Source organism: Falco naumanni, chromosome 6 (assembly GCF_017639655.2).
Source record: "Falco naumanni isolate bFalNau1 chromosome 6, bFalNau1.pat, whole genome shotgun sequence".
Classification (NCBI taxonomy): domain Eukaryota; kingdom Metazoa; phylum Chordata; class Aves; order Falconiformes; family Falconidae; genus Falco; species Falco naumanni.
In genome coordinates this window covers 9,173,330-9,194,389 of record NC_054059.1, presented here as the reverse complement: position 1 = coordinate 9,194,389, position 21,060 = coordinate 9,173,330, and the positions used below count along the sequence as shown (strand labels likewise).

The following is a 21,060-nucleotide window of genomic DNA, read 5'->3' as shown; positions in this document are numbered from 1 at the left end:
AAAATTAAGACTAACAAGATGATGGGTTTTTTTAATCTTTCCCAGCAAGAAATGGTTTGGATGGACTACTTTTAAGAATCCCCTAGGAATTACAAGCGTCAGTTGGATGACGCTCCCTTCTTATGTAAAGGAAACAAATAGTGATTGATTATTCAGCGATTAATGCGGTGCAAATAGTTTTACTCTGTAAGTGGCCAGAAACTGGTCTAGAAAATGCTTTTGGAAAGGACAGCAATAAGGCCTTTTACTACAGCCCCTCAAGTCCTATGTACAATTACTAGGAAATAAAGATCCTTAATATTCTAAGAACAAAAATTACTGTTGGGGATAAGCTTCCAAGATATAATTACTATTACAAATTAAAGAGCAAAGCCTGCCAGAGTGTGCTATACCCAGTAGACTTTTTCTTTAAACAAAAATATTTTGGGATTAATGAACGACACTTTACAATGGAATTTCTTCAATAATAAAGCTAACCTCTACAGAGGAGTTGGTCATTTGGAACAGAAACTTAAGATGCAAAAGGGGAAGCGACAGTAAATCCATGAAGCGTAACTTCAGAAAGCTAGATAAAGGACTTGAGCAAGAAGGAAGCTGCTTTCCCCACCCCATCGCTTTTAAATCGAAGATGCAAGAAATATATGAAGACTATACCCCAAAGAAGATAAAATGGTTACTTTGTCTGGAACCTTCCCCTGCTGAATAATGGGATACCAATGGTGAAGAGACATTCACGAGAACAGAAAAGGTACTGGTCAATTAAGAGCTGTCCCAACAAAGGGCCGCAAAGAGTGAACATACTAAGACACTGCTGGTAGCAAAGCAAGTAGCAAGGATTCTTTGACCACAAACAGGGAAGAACCAGTGATGCTATACAATGAGGACTAAGTTAAGATTACTTTCAGCCTCAACCCCAAGAATTAAGCTATTTGCCCATATTTTCACTAGCAAGGGAACAGGTAGACATTGTACATCACAAAGGGAGGAATGTTGATAAAACAGAATGAAAAAGGGAAGTTAGTCTTTTCCTCTCAGTTTTGAAGACAGCTTATTGTTCTCCCCCAAACCAGGGAGAACAGAGCGGTGAAACTAGTACACAAAGTAACAAGCCTTAGATCCATACAAAAACAGAGTAGTACCACCTACAGAGAGAGAACTAAATAGTAAGCCTTTCTGACCTGTTCTCAATAGGTAGCATAGAAGACTTAAACCCTAGTTTTTAAGAAAAGTAAAGGACACGGGAGAGAAAAAAAGAGGGGGGGGGTGGGAAATCAAATAAAATGAAAACTAATCAAGAGTAGAGAGTACCAGACATACTCAGCAACTTTCCTCAGTATAGTAACTGGTTTTTTTATACCAAGAAAATAATAGTTCATTCGAACTAGCTAGATTTCATAGCCATGACATGGCACTGAAAACAGTTCAAATGGAACAGACTGTGATTACTAGGAGAAAATGCAGAGTAGGTACACTTGTTAAGCAGAGGATAACAGTTACTAGTTTTGGGAAGACATACAGAGCTAAAAGGATGTTACCAGTGAAGTTCCTCAAGCCAGGCCTTTCTGTTAGTGACATCAGGGGGAAAAAAAAAAAAAAAAAAAAAAAAAAAAAAAAGAGCCCATTGATGAAATGAACATTAGGAAATCATCCACTGAAAACAGATTTGGAACACAGCACAAATTATATTGACTGAAGCAATTAAAAGCCAACAGGATGAAATGCAATAGCCCGTGAATCTAGTAAGATTATTAGAAAAAACTTACTAACACACTTACTGCCAGAAAAAATAATGGAACTCAAGTCTACACACAGTAACACTGTGCATTTCTATCACGCCTTCCAACACAAGTTGTCAGCACTGTTTAAAAAGCCAATGAACCAAGTCTCTACTAGCCTGAGGTAGGTAACATTCTCTCTCATCCTTCACATTAAGGGACTGAGGCATTAGTTGCAAACACAGGAAGAAAGATCACTGTGTATTCATTGCAATGCGTCACATGTAATGCAACAACAACAACAAAAACTATAATCCTAAAATATACCAGAAGTTTATCCAGAAGAGAAAGAGAAAGCACATACATGCTAGGCAAACAGACAACAGTAAGAACAAACTCTTCCAAAGCAATACACGTATTTTTTGCTTCCCACCTTCAAGATAAGTAAATGCTAACTGGAACAGCTAACAGAGAAATGTTTCCACTCATCATCATAATGGAAAACCTAAGAACTCTGGTTCTTCACATGGACACTAAGGGAAGAGGACTACTTTGCACACCTATACAGAAAAGACCTTTAGCAGGAAAAGAACTACTTTACTTTTAAATGCATAGGAACAAACAAAAATTAGTTACAAGCAACATTCAAGTCTGAAAACTAAAATTTAATGCTATCAATCACAACAATGGTATGCTAGAACAACCTTCTAGAACTACCAAAAAAGCAAAGTTAATTAGCTGTTACTACAACATTTAACCTTTTTCACAAGTGAGGAAACTACATCATAGCTGCTTAAGTCAGATCAGTCTCCAAGTATTCTGAAATTCCTTTGCAGGTTTATGTTCTCCTTTGCTTTAAGGAACAATCTCCAATGACAGCCTGCTTCCATGGTAAGTCAAAAAATATCTACAGACCTTCTGCAAAGTTAGAAGGGGTTGCTGCAGATTTGTAGGAGTGGAAAGAACACTTGAATTTTTAAGCCAGTTTAAAAAAAAAAAAAAAAAAAGGAAAAAAAAAAAACCAAAAGGGCTTCTACACTGCTTCCAGAACAGTAACAAAGGATCAAGTGGTAGGAAGAGGACAAGAAGTAATTACATTAAGAGTAAATACTAAAAATGTTTCTATCTTCTCACCAACCAAGTTATCCATTCAGGAATGTTGTACTTGCCTTGAAAAATAAACGTATCAATGAAAAGATCTGACAGATCACCCACCCTACAGATGCCTGAAGGCTATATAAAAAGCATTTACAGATTTTTTTTAAGATTTTTTTTTTTCTTAATTAACAACCTGCGAACTCAGTACTTGGCCTACTAGAGCGTTATTCTGGCTTTGCTTTTCAGGATCTGCTCTTCTATACTATTCAAAGGTGGAACCTCTCAAAAATTTCAAAAACATTTCAGTAGGGCTACACACTGACTGATTAAAAAATAACACCTCTATAATCTTATTCTAAGTCATTCTGTATTCAGATGACTACAAAACCTGATCTAAAAATACAATCCCATATGATCCCAGCAAAACTGGAAGTCACTTCAGACTTTATTAACGCCACAACATAAGAAATAAAAGTTTTTAAATCTTTAGTTAATACTGGAGATGACAATACTTTGTCCATATGAGCAATCAGTATGCCTTTTGGACTTTAGTCAAAAAAAAATCACCTCATATGGCAGAAAATCCATGCACAGAGCATTCTGCTGATCTGTCCTAGACTGAGTCTGATCTTCCATGTACTTCTTACAGGGATTCCAATTTTTTGTCATGTCATTAAAACTAATCAAGTAGTTGCCAACAAAGATCTAGGTAGGCCATGCAGGTTTATTGATTAACAAAAAGAAAATAATGTTTTAAGCAATACGGTATCAATGTTCTAAGCAATATGATAATGCTGTTAGAGCTTCAGAGTTTGTAAGTTTGCATTGGAAACAGAAGTAGCATTAGAAAGAAGGAACTGCACACACACATCAGTGAAAGACCTGACCTCTGAAAATGGGGCAAGAAAAACATTAAGATACGCAGACATAAAGAGGCATTAGCATAGGAATTGCCTGTAATGAAGTGTCCACTCAAAGGTAAAAATAAAGGCCAGAGTAAACAACCAGCTCTCTGAAGGAGCAGGAGAACACAGAAAAATCCCGCCTACAACTTAGTAGCCTCTGCTTGATTGACAATTTGCAGGAAGAAACCCTTTTGACCTGAATCAGTTGATGCTGTGACACTGACAGTAAATTCTAAGCAAAACAAGGACTAAACTGTACTAAAAAACATTCAAACAGTTATTAACAAGGGATGTGTGTCCCCAGATTCATAAAACCTAGACATCATTGCCATTACAAAATACATTGCTACTATAACCTCCATGGGGATTCCCAATTTTTCTCACTGATTTACATAAAAACCTAAGATGTAGGAAGAGGGCAGAGAGACTGGGCAAGGAAACAACCAACATCACCGCATCCAGGTGGTCCGATTCTTGAACTGTAGTGCAGACTCTCCATTAACTTCAAGTAGGGTCACCATTACACTCTACAATTTCCACTGCAGAAATCAGGAAAACTCTTACGCGCTGCCTGAAGTTGACCTTTTTATGGTCAAGTTTTGTATATGACAATTTTAGTCACCGCTTATGCTAATTGCTTCAAATAAATCTACAATATATCCAAGGCTCACAAACCTAAGACAGTGTTTCTATAAAAAAAATTTTCAAGAGATACATTGTCAGAAAGTTGTGTGAAATGTCTAAGCTTGAAAGAGGACCATGCAATGCAACAACCACATACCCTATAAAAATAAATAAGGGCCCACGTGGAAAAAAAGGCATAGAACCAGGAATAGTACCAGATAATTTTACATTAATGAGACAAGCAGCTAGCTACAAGACTTGGGGACATAACAAGCAGTTTCAGCAATCTTGTCCTTATATCTCAATGACTATGTGGCTTGAACTTTCAACCTTAACATCAACATGTGGGTTTTGAGTTGTTTGCTTTTTTGTTTGGTGGTTTTGGTGCTTTTTCTAACATAAAACATGTATCATCATTTACACAGATTAACTAGTATTTGGCTATGAAAAGGCATATATTCACCATGGTAACTTCACACAGCGAATGTAAAAAAATAGTATGAAAATATCTACTTGCTTCAAGCCTTCTCACTGGATGCGTGACAGTTTTTTTATTTCAAAAACAAGCTTAACGTTTTAAATGTAACTGCTGCTTTGTTGTGATACATATCACTACATTTCCAAGAAGCATAACCTGTTTCATTAAGACACCTATTTGAAATAGCAGCAGTGCTTTAGAGCTATACAACTATAACCATACCAGAAGAGGGTGACCTTACAAGGTAGGTTAGTATCTGCTTCTTGACTCTCTTTGCTACTCTGTTTGGTTTTCAAAGACAATCAAATGAAATAAAGGAATTTCAGAGAGCGCCTTCAAAACAAGCCTATCACATCCACTTTTTGTATCCTCAGCCCAAGGCTTCTCAAGAAAGAAGCAACCTGAAAAAGAAAACTAAGGACCAAAAAGAGTCACTTTTTTTTTCTTTACTATAGCACACTTGTAAGAGCTTGGGTCTGAACTTTTAAGACTGGTCAGAATATCAAGAGACCAAAAAATAAGTTTGTGAGTATTCACAAACACATTCTATTCTTTTGATCACATGAAACCATTACGTGCTTTTTCACTGTATGAAAAGTCGTAACACAGACTAATGAAAGTTACCGCAGCAGAGTAAGTAAATAAGGTTTTAATGATCATCACATGATCCTTCCAACACATCTTTTCTTCTGCCTAGTTTTTCTAGTGGAAATGTAGAAATATGGTCATGCTGTAATCCTTGAAGTCTGAAAAGCAGATGCTGGACTCTATCTTCTCAAGTACAGAGATAGAGATCTTTCAGTGAAGTAAAATTTTTGTTCTTCAGAATACCTAGACATAACCACTACAGCTTTTCAAAAATGTCTGTTAATCTTCATTTTCATGACTGCCTTGCTTCAGGTACCTAATACAGATAGATGTACAGAGATCTAAAATTAAGGAAATCTAAAATTAACTGATAACAAATTTTAAAGTAACAATATATAGTCCTTTCTCCAAAAATAAAGTAACACTGAGAAAAGCATCATATGTGCTTGAAAACAACGTAAACAAGCTGTGGTATTTCTTCCCTTTTCAGATATTTTCTCTTTAATTTGTGGTTAAAATTAAGTTGTTTGCTAAGTAGCTGGTCTCAACTCTTGCTAAGAAATTCTGGCCAGCTTTGTCAAGTACAGTTCTGCATTTTTATATTTCAGATAAAAGCCCTGTCCCATCAATTTTGAAAATTCATTAGAGGAGCCAACCCAAGCTCCTGGTCAAGTTAGTAAGACAGTGTAAGACATTCAATGCTGTGCAAAAGAAGTCATCAATTCTACAGCTAAAATGTTTGCAATTTGATTAACATTTTTACCCTCCTGCAAGGCTACAAGTTTGGGATTTTTTTTTCTTTTGAAGATTATTAACTTCTGCAGTATTTTGCTAAGTCCAACCAAGAATACATAAGCAAAAGATCAGCCTACAGGTTTGTTAGCTACACTGTTAAACTAGCTTATGCCTGTTGGTACTATACATTCAACAACACTTTATACTCAAGGACTTTGAAAAGTTTTTCAATATAAAAAACTTTACAATTGCTGTTCTCCTGTTAAGGTTTACATTTAAGTTTTGATGTCCAATATAATTTTGCACATATTGCAATCTGATGCAGTATAATGCTAAGCCAAAAAAACTTCATCTTGCTGAAAAGTTCCTTAACTATTTACATAAGGTTCCAGGTAAGATGTCCTTTAATCTCTGAACTCCAAATTGAAGTTTTGTCCCTGTTTTTCTTTTAGCTGTCACAAATTTTCTTTAGAAGAAAAAAGAACAAAAAAGGAAATAGGACTTTGTTTAGGCAGTGAAATCCAGACTTGATCTTAGAATCTTAACCAATTTGCTTCTGGGCTGACAATTTTAAATTAAGTTGGACAAAATTACGTAATACTAAATTCTTATTTAAGTTGCAACTGCAGACCTTTAAATTATTAGAAAATTGACACTTTTCAATTCAGCTGCTTACACTGTACCTGTTTGAATGTATGGTTTTTAAAACAGATGGAAGAAACCAGGCTCATGACACTAGCTAAATCTTCTAAAAAGCTACTTAACATTTTGTGAAATAAACAGAGAAGTGTTTAAGTTCTTAGTGCATTTAAAAATTCATATTTATATTCGTATTTTAAAAGTTCACATTTAAGGTCTACGTTTCATCATCTGTTGCTAATTAACAAGCATATTGGAAAGAACACATGCAAGTTACAAGCTTCCTAGTTCTGGATACCATGCTTATTTACATAAACTGTAAGTAATGTATTTTACATGACAGTGTGGGACTATTCATCATGAGCTTCCAACAGAAAAGTGCCTAGAACTAAAGCAAACAGGTAGGATTCTGGTACAGAGATCTAAATGAAAATATGCCTCAGTTTAAAAAAAAAAAAAAAAATCACAGTTTTTTTCTAGTACACCCGAAAATCTGTAAGAAGCCTCATCCTACCTTACAGCAAGCAACTATCAAAGCAAACAGCTATCAAAGATGATGTTGTCCTTCCAGGTCACAATGAAAAAGCACGTCTTAGCCCCAGGATGAGAGTTTTTTTAAAAAAACAAGTGAAGAAATGAAACCATACCCCGTAACTTCTCCAACACCAATGCAACAGGCAGGCCAGCTTCTCCTTCAGGCTTTGCAGACTTTTTAAAGGTGCTTTATGGGGTTTTGTTTTTCTCTTTTTTTCTGATGGTTCCATAAAAGTGGGACAGAGGGCTTAAGAACAATACACCCCAATTCAAGCAGTAACAGTTACACTGCTATCAGAAATCATCCATTATTTTTGAAGTACCAATCTGGTTTCCAGGGCAAGCAACATTTACTCAGTGACACAGATGAGAACAATGGTGTTTCTGAAAGAGATTAAAGCTTTTCCTTCACAAAGGTAACACAGTTGTCATTTCAAAGGAAGATTAAGGTGGGAGAGGAGGAGAACAGGTTTGGTGAGGAATTTTTTTTTCTTCCTCCCCCTCCAAAAGAATCAGAGGGTTGCTTCAAATCACTAGTTTACGGAGCTTGAGTTGTAATGAATTTCTGAAATATGCTTATGGTATTTCTATATGCTCTGATGAAATGTGCTTTGGCATTTAGGAAAAGACTCATCATCAAATTCACAACTGCTGGAGATATATAATGTGACCTTTAAGCGTCAAAGGCTTAGGTGGCTTAGCCTTTCAGCAAGTCAGATAAAGTCACAAAGGTAGGAGGATTTTGAGGTATTCAGATCTGTGAATTTCATACAAGATCGTAAAAACATTCTTTTTGTATCAGTATTTCAAAGCATTCTTCAGAATATGATGAAAGGACTAAGGCCACCTTTGCACTGAGTTCAAAGTGGGCTCCAGAACTGCCACCCACCCACAGCATGTTGAAAAGAATGCTGCAGTGCGTGACAGTGCTCTGAAAGGCTGTCTTAGCACTAAGGTAACGTCACAAATGAACTCTTCACAACCACCAGGAGGAACACACTAAGATTACAAGTAAGCAGAAGTCTGACCTTAACAGGCATTCAGGCACACAGGAGACCCCTGAAGCGCATGAATCCCGTCAGACCTAAGAAAGCCTAATCCTGGCTACAGCAAAGCCTGACTTTCAAAAGATGCAACTTGGAATTGACAGTCAATCCAGTAAAACCTAAGAGCAACACCTAGTTGTGAAAGATCTGTTGTTCTTCGTTTCCTGTGGGTTTGGTGTTTTTTTTAAATCTGTCGACCAGAACCATTTTTTCTTTAAAGGCATCAGTATTCCTACTTGATTAATTTCTACATTACAGAAGAATTTCTTAAATGCCGTACAGGCTAGTCTTTATCAACTAATACACAAGCCTCCCAGTGCAACAAATTCAATGTCTACTTACAAAATCTGCTGAGTCAGGTATCAGATTCAGGCAAAGCAGTTACATTCAAAGATACACTACAAAAATCCAATATTCTACAGTGACAAAGATTGTAAAAATGCTTGTTCTCCCCTGGTCTTTCATTCTTGCTACTGTAGTACAGTCTTCATACTTTCAATGGCATACTTTTAAGAAAACGAAGTCACTGTATGTTCCTGCAACTGTTCATAAAGCTATGCTGTAAACCAGAAGAGAGAAAGCGCACACACAGAGCTACAGGCCTGTACATATCCTGAAATCTTTTAGGAAACTTTTTAAAATTTTCTTCTACAGGGCAGCAACGTTCATACTGCAACATTAGCTTTACCACAGGAGAAATCTATACTCTTAAGGCTCCAGGCAGCATGCCTTTTGCAGTCTGAATCAGCAGAGCTCAGCCATATGAGGCACTACTCAAAGGAAAGCATGATTAAAATAAACTACCTAAGTCCTGAAAATAAAAATCAAGGGCAGCACCGTTATACCACAAACATGTTTGGGGTCAGACCTGAGGAACACCAGTAGTTAATGTCCAAATTGCAACACAACAAAAAACCAATCACCAATCCAAGCCAAACCCCATGCATCCACCTAACATTACCAGACACCTCCTTTTTGATCTGCAAGATTCTCAAGTGTCTGTATTTTTCTTTTACCCTTCATACATTCTCAGAATTGAAAAACTTCTGCTTAAAGCCTACAGGAACCATAAGTGTAAGGCTAAGCTGCAGCACATACCATCCAAGCGTCAATGCTGGCATTCCTAAAAAACCAAGTGTCAGGCCATTAAGTAGAAACGTTGTGAGAACACCTGAAAGAAAACAGATCCTATGACAACAACTGAGTGGGGTACAGACTTATAACCTAAGAAAGTACTAATTCTGCAAGTTCAAGAGCTTGCCTGAAGCTTGAAACCCAAGGTCATTTCTACGACTTTCTGATTTACCTAAAACATTATTTCCATACCCAAGAAAACCAGCCTAGCACGAGAGCCTAAAACCATAGGATACAGATGCATGCCTCTTCACAGTGGCATAACTTCATGAGAAAGTTGGGAAAAGGTCATGCCTAAACATTTATAGCTAGGATGCCCTCCTGCTTAAGCGGCAGATGTTGAACTGAACACCCCGCCACTGAGGGAAGAACAGAATCTAGGTCTTGTATTCCCAGATCAATATTAGTTAAAGCAATCCCAAAAGATAAGTTCCACCGGCTCCCGAGTTGTCCTTTTAGGAAAGCAGGGACCAACCTCAGTTACAAAGTGCCTTACCACACAAGGGATGCAGACTGCAAAGCCTCATTGCAGCTTTGAGTAAGAAACTGCATTTCAAATATATCTCTATGTACATTATCATACAGTGGCTTTCACTGGACAGCCCACCAGGTTTTTTTCCCTGGATCACCCACTAAGACACTTTAATCTCATACACTGCTCAGTAAATTGAGGATTTAGTAGGATACTGCATTCTATATTGGAAACTAAGGACTTTGGTCCCCAATAACTGAGGTGTCACAACAGTCAAGTCCTTTGGTGAATCTAGGCCCTGGGTAATGAACCACAATTTAAAAATTTACAAGGGTTTGTGCCATCTTTCTGTAGCAAAACCACTATTTTTGTGAAATATGTAAGATCTGAAACAGTTGGCTGCAGCAACCAGGTTTATTAGCCTGTTTCTTCAGAAGTCTGCTAAACACTTGTTTGTACCTGGGAAACACAGCATGTGAAACTGCCCTGGTATTACAACACCAAAGCCACAACCTCACTGATTCCTTGGGAAAATAGATACAACAATACACTGAAAACATTTTTTTCATTAGCAGCTGTGTAAAGACAGGACTGGCAGGGATATTACACAAAACAAATACCTTTATTTGCACATGCAATTTAAAACCATGTAAAGACTTATTTGCTGCACCTCAAAACTGCCTAAAAAGCTTTAACCCTCTCACACTCTTGATAGTTCTGTGGCACATTTCACCCTCTGGGGTAGTGAGTCTAGCTGACTCTAGTCACTGAATTCAGTCACTAAACACAAACCAGTTCTGAATGCCCATGAACTCAAGACACTGAGATATGCAATACTTACAGGACTAGATCAAATGAAGTGAAGACTCCAGATGAAAACATGAAATATATACAATATATACCTACTTACTGAGATTAAGCCCATGTGTGTAGACAGTCACTTACGGGACTAAGTTTACTATTGATTATAAAGACCAAAATCTGGCACACAGACCAAAGATGCTTCAAATTTTGACTGTGCCAACCGATTTAATAGTAAATCTTACGTTTAAAAACGTGGGAGAGAATGTTCTACGGGACCACCAGAGTCTTCTAGTGGCACCTATCTGTAACCAGCAAGGCACAAATAAACTGATTCCTCTATTTACATTAAATACATACCAAAAAGTGTATTTGGTTACTACAGCTTGGCAATTTCACATTCACTGACTGGATTAAAGGAATTAAGTTTCAAACTGACTGACACTGTTTGCATCTCTCAAAATATATATATGTGTGTGTGTGTGTGTACATATTTAATTTTTTTTTATGCTGACAACAAAGGAATTGGGGGGGCAGGGGGGAATAACTTAAAGATAACCAACTCTACCTTACAGATTGGCCACAAGGCTTTAGATGTACCAAGTACTGCATCTAGGATGGAAATACCTGACTGGACTATTATTAAGCTAAGAGTCGTCTAAGATTTTGCTAATTCAACCAACAACCCCAAGGTCAGCTATTTTTTTAAGAAGCTTTTGTTACAACAAAGTCATCCACTGCTAGTTCTGGTACCATAGACACTGTTTTGTCAGACAATAACAGCAGGAGGCTCTTGAATGGTAAAGCACACCTGTCACGTCATTCAACTCTCAGGTTTGGTTCCTCCAGATGATGTTTTCTGTCTGATCCAAAAGAACCCAATCTGTAAACATTTCCCCATCCACTGAATACAAATACAAATACTGTTTTTTCAGAAGTATGAGATGACATGTTAAGCAAGTCAATGAAGGTAACAGCAGTTATCAGAATTTAATAGCTAACCTAATGATGTTCCCAGTCGATATGCCAGTTAGGAAACTGGGAGAAGACTAGCTCTGTATGTATTCATGCCCTCCCATAGTAAACCAGAACACTTAACATTTGCAGCTGTGCAGAGGTGCCTACGCCATCAACTCTCATGGTCTAGAAGCATCTCCCCCCACCTCCCCTCAAGTCATTTAAGAAAACTTGTAATTTCCGCCCATGTCATTTGAAGCATCAGACATCGAAGACTGGCTGGTGAAATATTCAGAGACTGTAGAGAGATGCCTCTCTTGCATACCTGGCTCATGACTTATTCATTGGTTTGAGACAAACTGATTGCCAGATTTACAATTCTCCTCACCTCACACAGCAGGCAGACTTTCTCACATTTTTCTAGCATGAAACACTAGCTGCCGAGATCTTCTGTCTACACATTTCTCTGACTCCAAAGATCTTAAAAATGTATGTGATTTTTACCCTTTTTAGGTGTTTGTGTTGCCTTGCGCTCTTGAAATAAATATTTAAGTCTTTCAGGGGGCTGCCTGACATCACAGGCATCCATAGTTGAGATTCTGATAGCCCTTAAATGGACTTGCCTTAAAAAGAGCAGATGAGCTCAGTCTCCTCTGACCTTAAATTCCATGAAAACTATCAAACATCCATAGTAAGTAGGACTGGCAAAGACAACCTAACCATGCAAGGAGAACATACACCTCAACTGGTACAGTGAATAGCACTGTGTGACAAAGATTTGTACTCATAGCCCCAAGATGATTGTCTCAGATTCTTCGTAAGTTCAGTTACAGAAATCAATGCAGAGGGAACAATACAGAACCTACGTCAGTGCTGAAGGAATCTAGGCTGCTCTCTCCCCCATTAAGCTTGCCATAATTTCCTCAGAGACTTTATGAGCTGTATGGTACACTGCACATCTCAAAATCCTTCTTTAGGTTCAGAGTGACCTTTCTGGCTTGACTTCATATCCAAATGCCCTTTTTTTGTGTGAGTACGTCTATAGCAGGTCTCCACTTCAGATGATCTTCTTTATGCTGCTCTCCAAGACTGCCATTCCACTACGGCTTAAAGTCTGGATGAAGCCCATATGCCTACTCTCTGCATTCTCAATGATTCTTCATATTCTACAAAGACTTTTGTAATTTTCTCCAGGAGACAAAGTCTGAATTGCACAACACATTATTAATTTTTTGAGGAAAAAGATACGTACAAAGACCCACTTAATATTAAGAAACAGATGGAAATACCTGTTGCATCCATCTTCCAGAAGAATTAGTTTAGTGCAGAACAGACCAAATTTGAAACCTGCATGTGGAGAAGCTCTACACAGAAAGGCTGACAGTATGGGCCAAGGCAGCATACAACATTGCATGAGATCAGGTGACTCCTGAAGAGCTTTAGCCAGATTAAGAATTAGTAATGCAAAAATTAACCAAGTTCCACCTTGGTTCCCCAGGCAGGAAACAGAGCACTAAAGGAGGGTCTCTGTCACCCTGTCTCTTACGCATGATCTCTGACAATGTAAATTAACACTCCAATTTCATGTCAATGAAGCATATAGAAAGATGACACTATGAAATACAGCCAAAGAAACAACTTTTTACATTTTACAGATTTAATCTTTGCCCCACTAAACTGAATAGGAATTTCTCTTGACTTCACTGGATGCAGGATCTTGCCCTACACACATATGCATGCTTCAAGATGGCCTACATAAGAAGGTACTAAAAGCAAAAAGTTTAGAAAGATTGCTTTGGCTTATCTGCATAAAGCACAATAATTACCATGTTGAAGTAAGACCGGATTTTGACCCCTCTTGCCAAATCCCAAACTATGACATTTCCATCATGTCCAGCAGAGAAAAGAACTCTTGGATCAAATGGATGCGGTTCAAGTACAAACACTTCATCTTCATGTCCCTGAAATTAAAGATATAGCCAGATGAACCAGAGGATTGTCTGAAATACTTACCCAGGAATTCAATATGGTAACACTAGCAACTGTAACATTAACCTATGAAAGTGTCCAGCCAAGAACAATCACTTTGACCACATTTCCTTTTTTTTTTTTTTTTTTTTTGCAGCAGTGTGTTATGCTCTTCTCTTTTCAGTTGCAATTTTAGCTTCCTAAGAAGTATGTCAAGTATGTCACCTTCACAAATATGTCCCCATACTTTCGCCATGATTTCAAAAGATCAGAGTCTACAACATTCAGTGGTTTCGGTCTTAATGCTCCACAGATTTAAATTTATTTAGGTGGAATAGCAGTTAGGGATTTAATTTAGACTCATAAAGAATCAAATATATAACTAAAAGTTAGATATCATCTCCAAAATTAATCCTACATTTTAAAGTTTTGCATGAAACATTTCCATATCTAGCAGAGCATCTAGCTGCCTAGAGTTACCTATTTTCTCAGTTTAAAAAAAGTATCAGACATTAGTAAAAAATGTTGTTTGATTTATTCTACCTAGAAGACTATTTTTTTGTACTCATGGCATGACTAGGTTGCAGAACTGTCTATCTGTGCCTGTTTAAACAGAGCACATTTATCCACTGATGATATTTCAAAACATTTCTCACATTAAATAAAGGTAAAAAGAAACAACTGTTTCCTTCTCTCCTTCAAGGAAGCACTTTAGGGAAAAGAAAGGCCAAAATTAGTTTCAGACATCTTGAACAGCAATGCTTATTTGCAACTTTAAAGCTTTGTTTGCTAATAAGCAGCTGTCAAGACATCTCTATTACAGTTCAATTATCCAGAAACGTTTATTAAGGGAGTTTTCAGACAGAAAAAAACATGTAAGGAAGAATGTATATGTGAATTCTGCATTCAGGTTTGATAAATGAAGATGGAACACCTTACCATGAGAATATGAATGAGCTGGCCAGTGAAAGAATTCCAAACTTTCAGAGTCATATTATTTACTGCAGTTATAACAGAGTTGTCATGGCGGTCCCATGCCACCATGGTCACTTTCAGCTTTGTGATTTTATCTTCAACTCCTTGTAAACTTTGTCTAAAACAAAAGAATGAAAAGTTTCAAAGCAATCCTAATTTGCCAAAACATCTTTATGTCCCTAACAAGTGAAAATACTTTTGTATTTTGCTTTATTATTAAAAATAGAAGCATTAAGTCTTCAATAAACTAGAGCAAAAAAAGATGTTTTCCACTACGTTCACATACAACTACAAAAGAATTGTAGATACTTAAACAATGACTATAGGGTCCTCCTAATATCTTAAAAAATAGGCTGATCAGATCTTTTTCAAAAAAATGCCCTCTGATACATGGTCTAACCCAATTAAATTTGATAGCTACAGTGTTTCTTGTGACACCTGAAGAGCAAAAATTGAAACTAGTCATTCAGTAAACAGTAATTTGTCCTGGAGAACATTTGCAATGAGTAGTTATAAAAATGGAGAGAAGTATTTTGATACATTTAAATGAGTTAAATTCTCAGGCTATATTTAGTACTATACCACCACTCTTTCCCATCACTAATAATAATAGTGCTTAATTTTGCATGTATTTTATGTTTATCCCTATGAAAACCAAAACCTAGCCATCTGTATTATTATCTATCCAAATACTCCAAAAATTACATTTTTGTCAGCGTGGTTTAAAGATGAGCCACCATTGAATTCTCTAGCACACCAATTTCTGGGGAAACATCAACCAAATGCAACAGTAGTATGTTACCACCACGCAGGCAGACAATACAGAATCTTCTACACAGTAAGCACTACAATACATTACACAATAGTATATATTGTACAACCCAATAATAGAAAATGTAGTTATAGCCAGAATCATTTCTAGATTCAATGCAGAACCCAGGAGGCTTTGTAAGCCGAATTCACTCTTTCCTTTCAGTGCAGCGATTTCATTTTCTTTGATAAAATTGTGCTTGCGCAGAAAAGATCAAATTTGGAACTGCACTTATCCCTCTAGTCAAAATGACAAAACAGAATTCAGCTAAGGTGCTTTACTGAAATGAGCAGTTCAGTTTCTCAAAGAAGCTCAGCATCTGTGACCACAATTGAGAAGAATCCATTCCTGTTCTTTCCCAGAATGAGTTCAAACGAACAGTTTTTACAGGGGGCATTTTCATGGGAGAGTAACTGAGCATTCTCAAAAGTATCAGTGTTTTATACACTCTTGTCCAACAGTTCTATATTCATGTTTTGTTGAATCTGCCCATAACTGGCAAGATACTCTCTGATCTAACTAATTTACAGTTTATTTAGTCTTCTCTTCCATTCGTCTCTTGATCTTTCAGACATCTGTCCACAGGATTACTCCTGAAATAATTTTCTTTTTTTTTTCCCTATTAAATATCATCCTTCAAACCACTCAGTATGATCAATACAGGGAAAAAGGTTTATCCTTTACACCCATTATAAATCTTTGTAATGTACGTCAGTTGGAAAACATCTCCTCTGTGCCAAAATAAAAAGGTGCAAAAGCCACAATTCCTACCAAGTCATTCTCCACCTTCAAGCTTCTTTTGTTGCTTGTTTTAGTGTACAGAAGTTCCTCATACCTATAAGATCTTTGTAAACTCTGAGGTTGTTTTAACAAATGAGAACCAGTTACAGAGCATGTGATTTATTTGCTCTGGCATGTGGTATAAAAGAACCTAATAACACTTTTCTGGGCATGAAGATTCCACAATATCTTTAAGTATTACTAAAATGCAAATAGTCTCAAGAACAGACCTGACCTGGTTTTCCTGCTCCAGAAATAAATACCTATGTAAAAAGTCATATAAATTTGACCTTTAATGTGTTTGGAGTATCTTTTATTCTTTTAATCTAATCAAAATGCTAGTGGAGATATTACCAGGACAAGCTAGTTTTGCCCGCTGAATATGTAGTCAAATATTTGTTTTCATTGGACTTCAAAAGCTAGACAAGCATATTGTGCATTTAAGCAATAATAATTTAAGAAGGCCTTTTCCCCATGCCTTATTTTTCCTTTTTTTTTTTTATTTATTTTTAATAAGTCAGCAAATGGTATCTATAGCCTTCAAGTATCTATTTGACAGCAGAATATTTTACATCACTTACCCTGCTGGGCGAGTAGCCATATCTAACAAAATGCTTTTCCATTCCCTTCGCTTAAATTGCCAGATTCGTGCTGTTCCATCACGGCTTCCACTCACAAATCTAACAAAAGGGGAAAAAAGTTACTCAGAGAGCAAAGGCAAATCTGTACAGAAAAGATACTTGAAAATTGAAGTTCCAGAATTTAGAACTCAAAATAATAGGAAGTTAGAAGAAACAGTGTCAGAATGCTGTATGACTGGTTTGAGGTGAAAAACACTTCTCATAACAGGCCTGCAAAAAGTGGAACCTGCTTCCCTATCCTGAGTCCCTTCCAAACCAACTGTACTTTGATCTTTGGTGCACCTTGCTGAGTTATGACACTGCTCTGGCACAGGGACACCGTAACCCAATGAGCACTCTAAGAAACTCAATTCTATTGAGAGCAGCCCTGAGGAGATGGACTTAGGAGGTGGACAAGATGCTCAACATGACCCTGCAACATGCGTTTGCAGCCCATGATGTATCCTGGGTTGCATCAAAAGCATGGCCAGCAGGTTGTGAGAGATGATTCTCCCCCTCCACTCCACTCTTGTGAGACCCCACCTGGAGTGCCGCACTCAGCTCTGGGGCCCCCAATGTAAGGAGGACATGGACCTGTTGGACTGACTCCAGAGGAGGGCCACAAAGATGACCAGAGGGCTGGAGCACCCCTCCTGTGAAGACAGGCTGAGAGAGGGTTTTCAGCCTGGAGAAGAGAAGGCTCCAGGGAGACTTCATAGCCGCCTTCCAGTACCTCACGGGGGCCTACAGGAAACCTGGAGAGGGACTTTTACAAGGGCATGTAGTGATAGGACAAGGGGGAATGGCTTTAAACTGAAAGAGGGTAGACTTAGATTAGATATTCTGGAGAAATTGTTTACTGTGAGGGTGGTGAGACACTGGCACAGGCTGCCCAGAGCAGCTGTGGATGCCCCATCCCTGGGAGTGCTCAAGGCCAGGCTGGACGGGGCTTGGAGCAACCTGGTCTGGTGGAAGGTGTCCCTGCCCATGGCAGGGGGTTGGAACTAGATAATCTTTAAGGTCCCTTCCAACCCAACCCATTCTATGATTCTATGAAACTAACCCTGTCATGCCAGGTAAAGCTAGGGAAGAAATTTAAGGAGTAAAAATAGCTTGAAGGGCCAGCAGAGCCCTGCAAGAAGTACAGACATGATTTAAAACAAACAAAACCTACTCCAAATAAGCTAGCACTGTCATGACGCTTATCTGGAGAAGTGTTTCCCAGCTTGAGATTCTCCCCCAATTTTTTCTTCCCCCTTTTTGGGATGCAGGTGTAGAAGGAGGAGAAAGAGGTAGGTGGAGCACAATGAAGCATGGTTTACAACTATTTGTATCATAATAAGTGTACATTAGAACATCAATTAAATGAAGTGTCAGAAACATCACAATAAACTGTTTTCTTTAGCACCCTTCAGATCCAACATCCACAACTTAAAGTGAAACATTAAAAAAAAAAAATAGGCCAAACAAAATATTGTTAGATCTAGTTAGGTAAGTTTTCCTGTATCCAGCAGACACTTAACTGAAAAAAGGTTTTTAGTGTTTAAATGTATCTAAAAATGCACATATTTTATATGTGAATATATATACACATATATTTCTTAAGAAGAAATTTCAAGTATTTCTATGCTCCTTGATTTTGGCAAATTGAAGATACTTTAATCATCCATTACACTGAAAACAACTGTAAGACTGAAGAAGCAGTATTATTAAAAAAAAAAACAGTGAGAATCCAACAGTTATACATGACTTTACTGCATGAACCTCAAAAGAGAAAGCATTTTTTTTTAATGTAACTAATACCAGAAACTGGTATTTAAAAAAATTCACAAGTCAAAAATTAGCTCTGAATAATAATTAAGTGCTTACCTGCTACTACTATTAGAAAACTGAATGCTGTCAACTTTGTCCTATATAAAACAGTAGAAAAAAAAAAAATCAAATATGATTCCAAATTATCTGAATTATTATTTTAATCAAATACATATGTAATTTTTAAAAAGTATTTACAGTATGAAACTCCAACTCTGATATCTTCTCTGGCTGACCTGATCCAAAGAAATAAACCCTAATGATGTGATCTGTACTCCCAGTGGCCAAAAACATTCCACCTAAGAAAAACAAACAGGTAAGACTTAAGAAAAAAAGGACAATCAAATGTTATTACAGTATTTTTAAATGGCTGTAACATCAAATACTTAAATTTATTCCCTTAAATTTATAGCTGTAACTCATGTCAGCTATGACTGTAACTGACCTTTAAGTAAAAACAAGATTAAGAAACTTGAAAGTTTAACTGGACTTGAATTACCTCACATTTGCTGTCAGATAAATATGCATCTGCAGACATACCTCAAAGATTAGCTAACTACAGTAATTTGTTTGTGATTAAGTCCTTGGAAGGGGCTCAATCTTAACAAAACCTGAATGGAACTAGGACTCCAGTACACTTTCTGAAAATAAGTTTCGGTCATTTTGACATTTCATCCCATTATTTATGTTACATTCTTCAATTGTCAACTCTGGAATCAACGAAATTCAGACCATGAAAACCTAGCAATGAACGCCTTGTCCTAATTCCTACAAATTCCACCTCAGATAAAGCTGACTCTCAGAATCACTCTGAGAAAAAGGTATACATCATGTTTTATAAGACATGCAGTCACAAGAGACACACTTTCAACATTTTATATTTAATTCTTTTAAAGAATTGCCATATCACCAAGTGTTAGTGCACAGATTCTGAATTTCTATTTTAAGTATTTGGGGGGTTTTAATAGCTACTTTACCTCAATTACATCTTATTAAGAAGAAACATGCTATAGTAACTGCATCACACTTCATTTTACTCTCCAAATGACTTCTTACGTTGATACAAGGGAGAAAAAGGGGGCGGGGGGTTAAGACCTACCAGCACTAAAAGAAGAACAGATCATTTGGACTCCGGGCCGAGGGCGTTCTGTAAACTTCGCTGGCCTTGGACTACAAATAAAGAAACAGTTAAAATTACTTCCCAATAGGGCTTAAAAAAATAAGTATCTTAGAAATAAAGCACAGAAGGACAAAATTAATATGAAGGAACAGATGGCTGCCCATCCATAAACAATTTTATGTGACTATGCTTCATGATCTGATCTTTAGGAAACTAAGACATCCAGATGGACTAAGTAATCCATGTATCAAGGAGAGTTGCATCACAACTTAAATCCCATTCCTCTCTCCCCTCTAACTTTGCTACATAAAACAACTCTCCTTAAGTCACTGGCAAAGCAGAACAGAAGACACTAGAGGCAGTTGCCCATGATGTTCAGTTTTAAACCACTGGGTGTACTGGAACTCTGGCTTTCTCCTGCAGCACACAGCTGCTTTTACAAGAGAGAAACAGAGCTTGGTGCTCTTTATAGAGCACAATACAAAAGAAATTTAAATAAATTCAGAGTTCTTCACAGTATTAGAATATACTGGTTTCTTCAGAAGACACGTATTCTTTGTGGGCTCATTTCAAATAGTACCCAAAGAATGTCAGAACAATAGCTAGAAGACTAAGGAATTTTACTTTATGGCCTGTGCTTTCTTTTAAGCATTTCAAAAATTGATGTGCAAGCAGAACTAAAGCTTCAACGGATTTGGCACTTTAGAAGTGTATAAAACCAAAACATATCAGTTCTGGTTCTTCAATTATTACTTCAACTCTGCTCATGCACTGCAGCAACCTCAAACCAGTAGGTGGTCTTGCATAGTACGCCATCTGCAATCTTCACTCAAAGAATAAACTTACTAGAGAACAGCAGCATTACACCCACAAGTGTGATCACTAAAGATGTGTTTTAACATAGAAGAATGCATATTCATAACGTCTCCAAAATTTTCTCTTTTAAAAGCAAAATGGTCCATAGAATTCATTTCAGCTGAAGGCAGATGAGTAAGAGACCTTTCTTCACTTATCAGCTATTGCTATCTCGAAGAAAGCAGTAAGTATTAAACCTTAGTGGTGCCTATGCAAAGGATACCAGTTAGAAATCTTTCTCCAAATGGCCCTTTCAGTATAGGCTGCCTCTGTGAACTTTCCTCTACCAGTTTTAAGGTAACTCCCTGCAGACTCATGACAAGAAAACTTCACCACAGCATACACTAAACAAGACAAAGATCTAGTCTACGAAACAGTTGTAACCCTTTCTTA

At 37.2% G+C, this 21,060-nt stretch overlaps 1 protein-coding gene across 4 annotated transcripts in view; it reads right to left on the bottom strand.

The window, feature by feature from the left end:
- Window positions 1–21,060, bottom strand: part of LOC121089854 (pleckstrin homology domain interacting protein) — a 118,501-nt gene that overhangs the window by 56,913 nt on the left and 40,528 nt on the right. For all 4 annotated transcript variants that reach the window (XR_005828401.1, XM_040597521.1, XM_040597522.1 and 1 more), the window contains 6 exons: window positions 19,792–19,862; window positions 18,891–18,991; window positions 18,750–18,790; window positions 16,842–16,940; window positions 14,634–14,787; window positions 13,553–13,687 (listed from right to left, as the gene is read on the bottom strand). Coding sequence is in view for 3 of the 4 variants with exons in the window: in XM_040597521.1 (XP_040453455.1) it covers window positions 13,553–13,687; window positions 14,634–14,787; window positions 16,842–16,940; window positions 18,750–18,790; window positions 18,891–18,991; window positions 19,792–19,862 (601 nt within the window). In the remaining variant the exon portion in view is untranslated. The remainder of the gene's footprint in view (window positions 1–13,552; window positions 13,688–14,633; window positions 14,788–16,841; window positions 16,941–18,749; window positions 18,791–18,890; window positions 18,992–19,791; window positions 19,863–21,060) is intronic.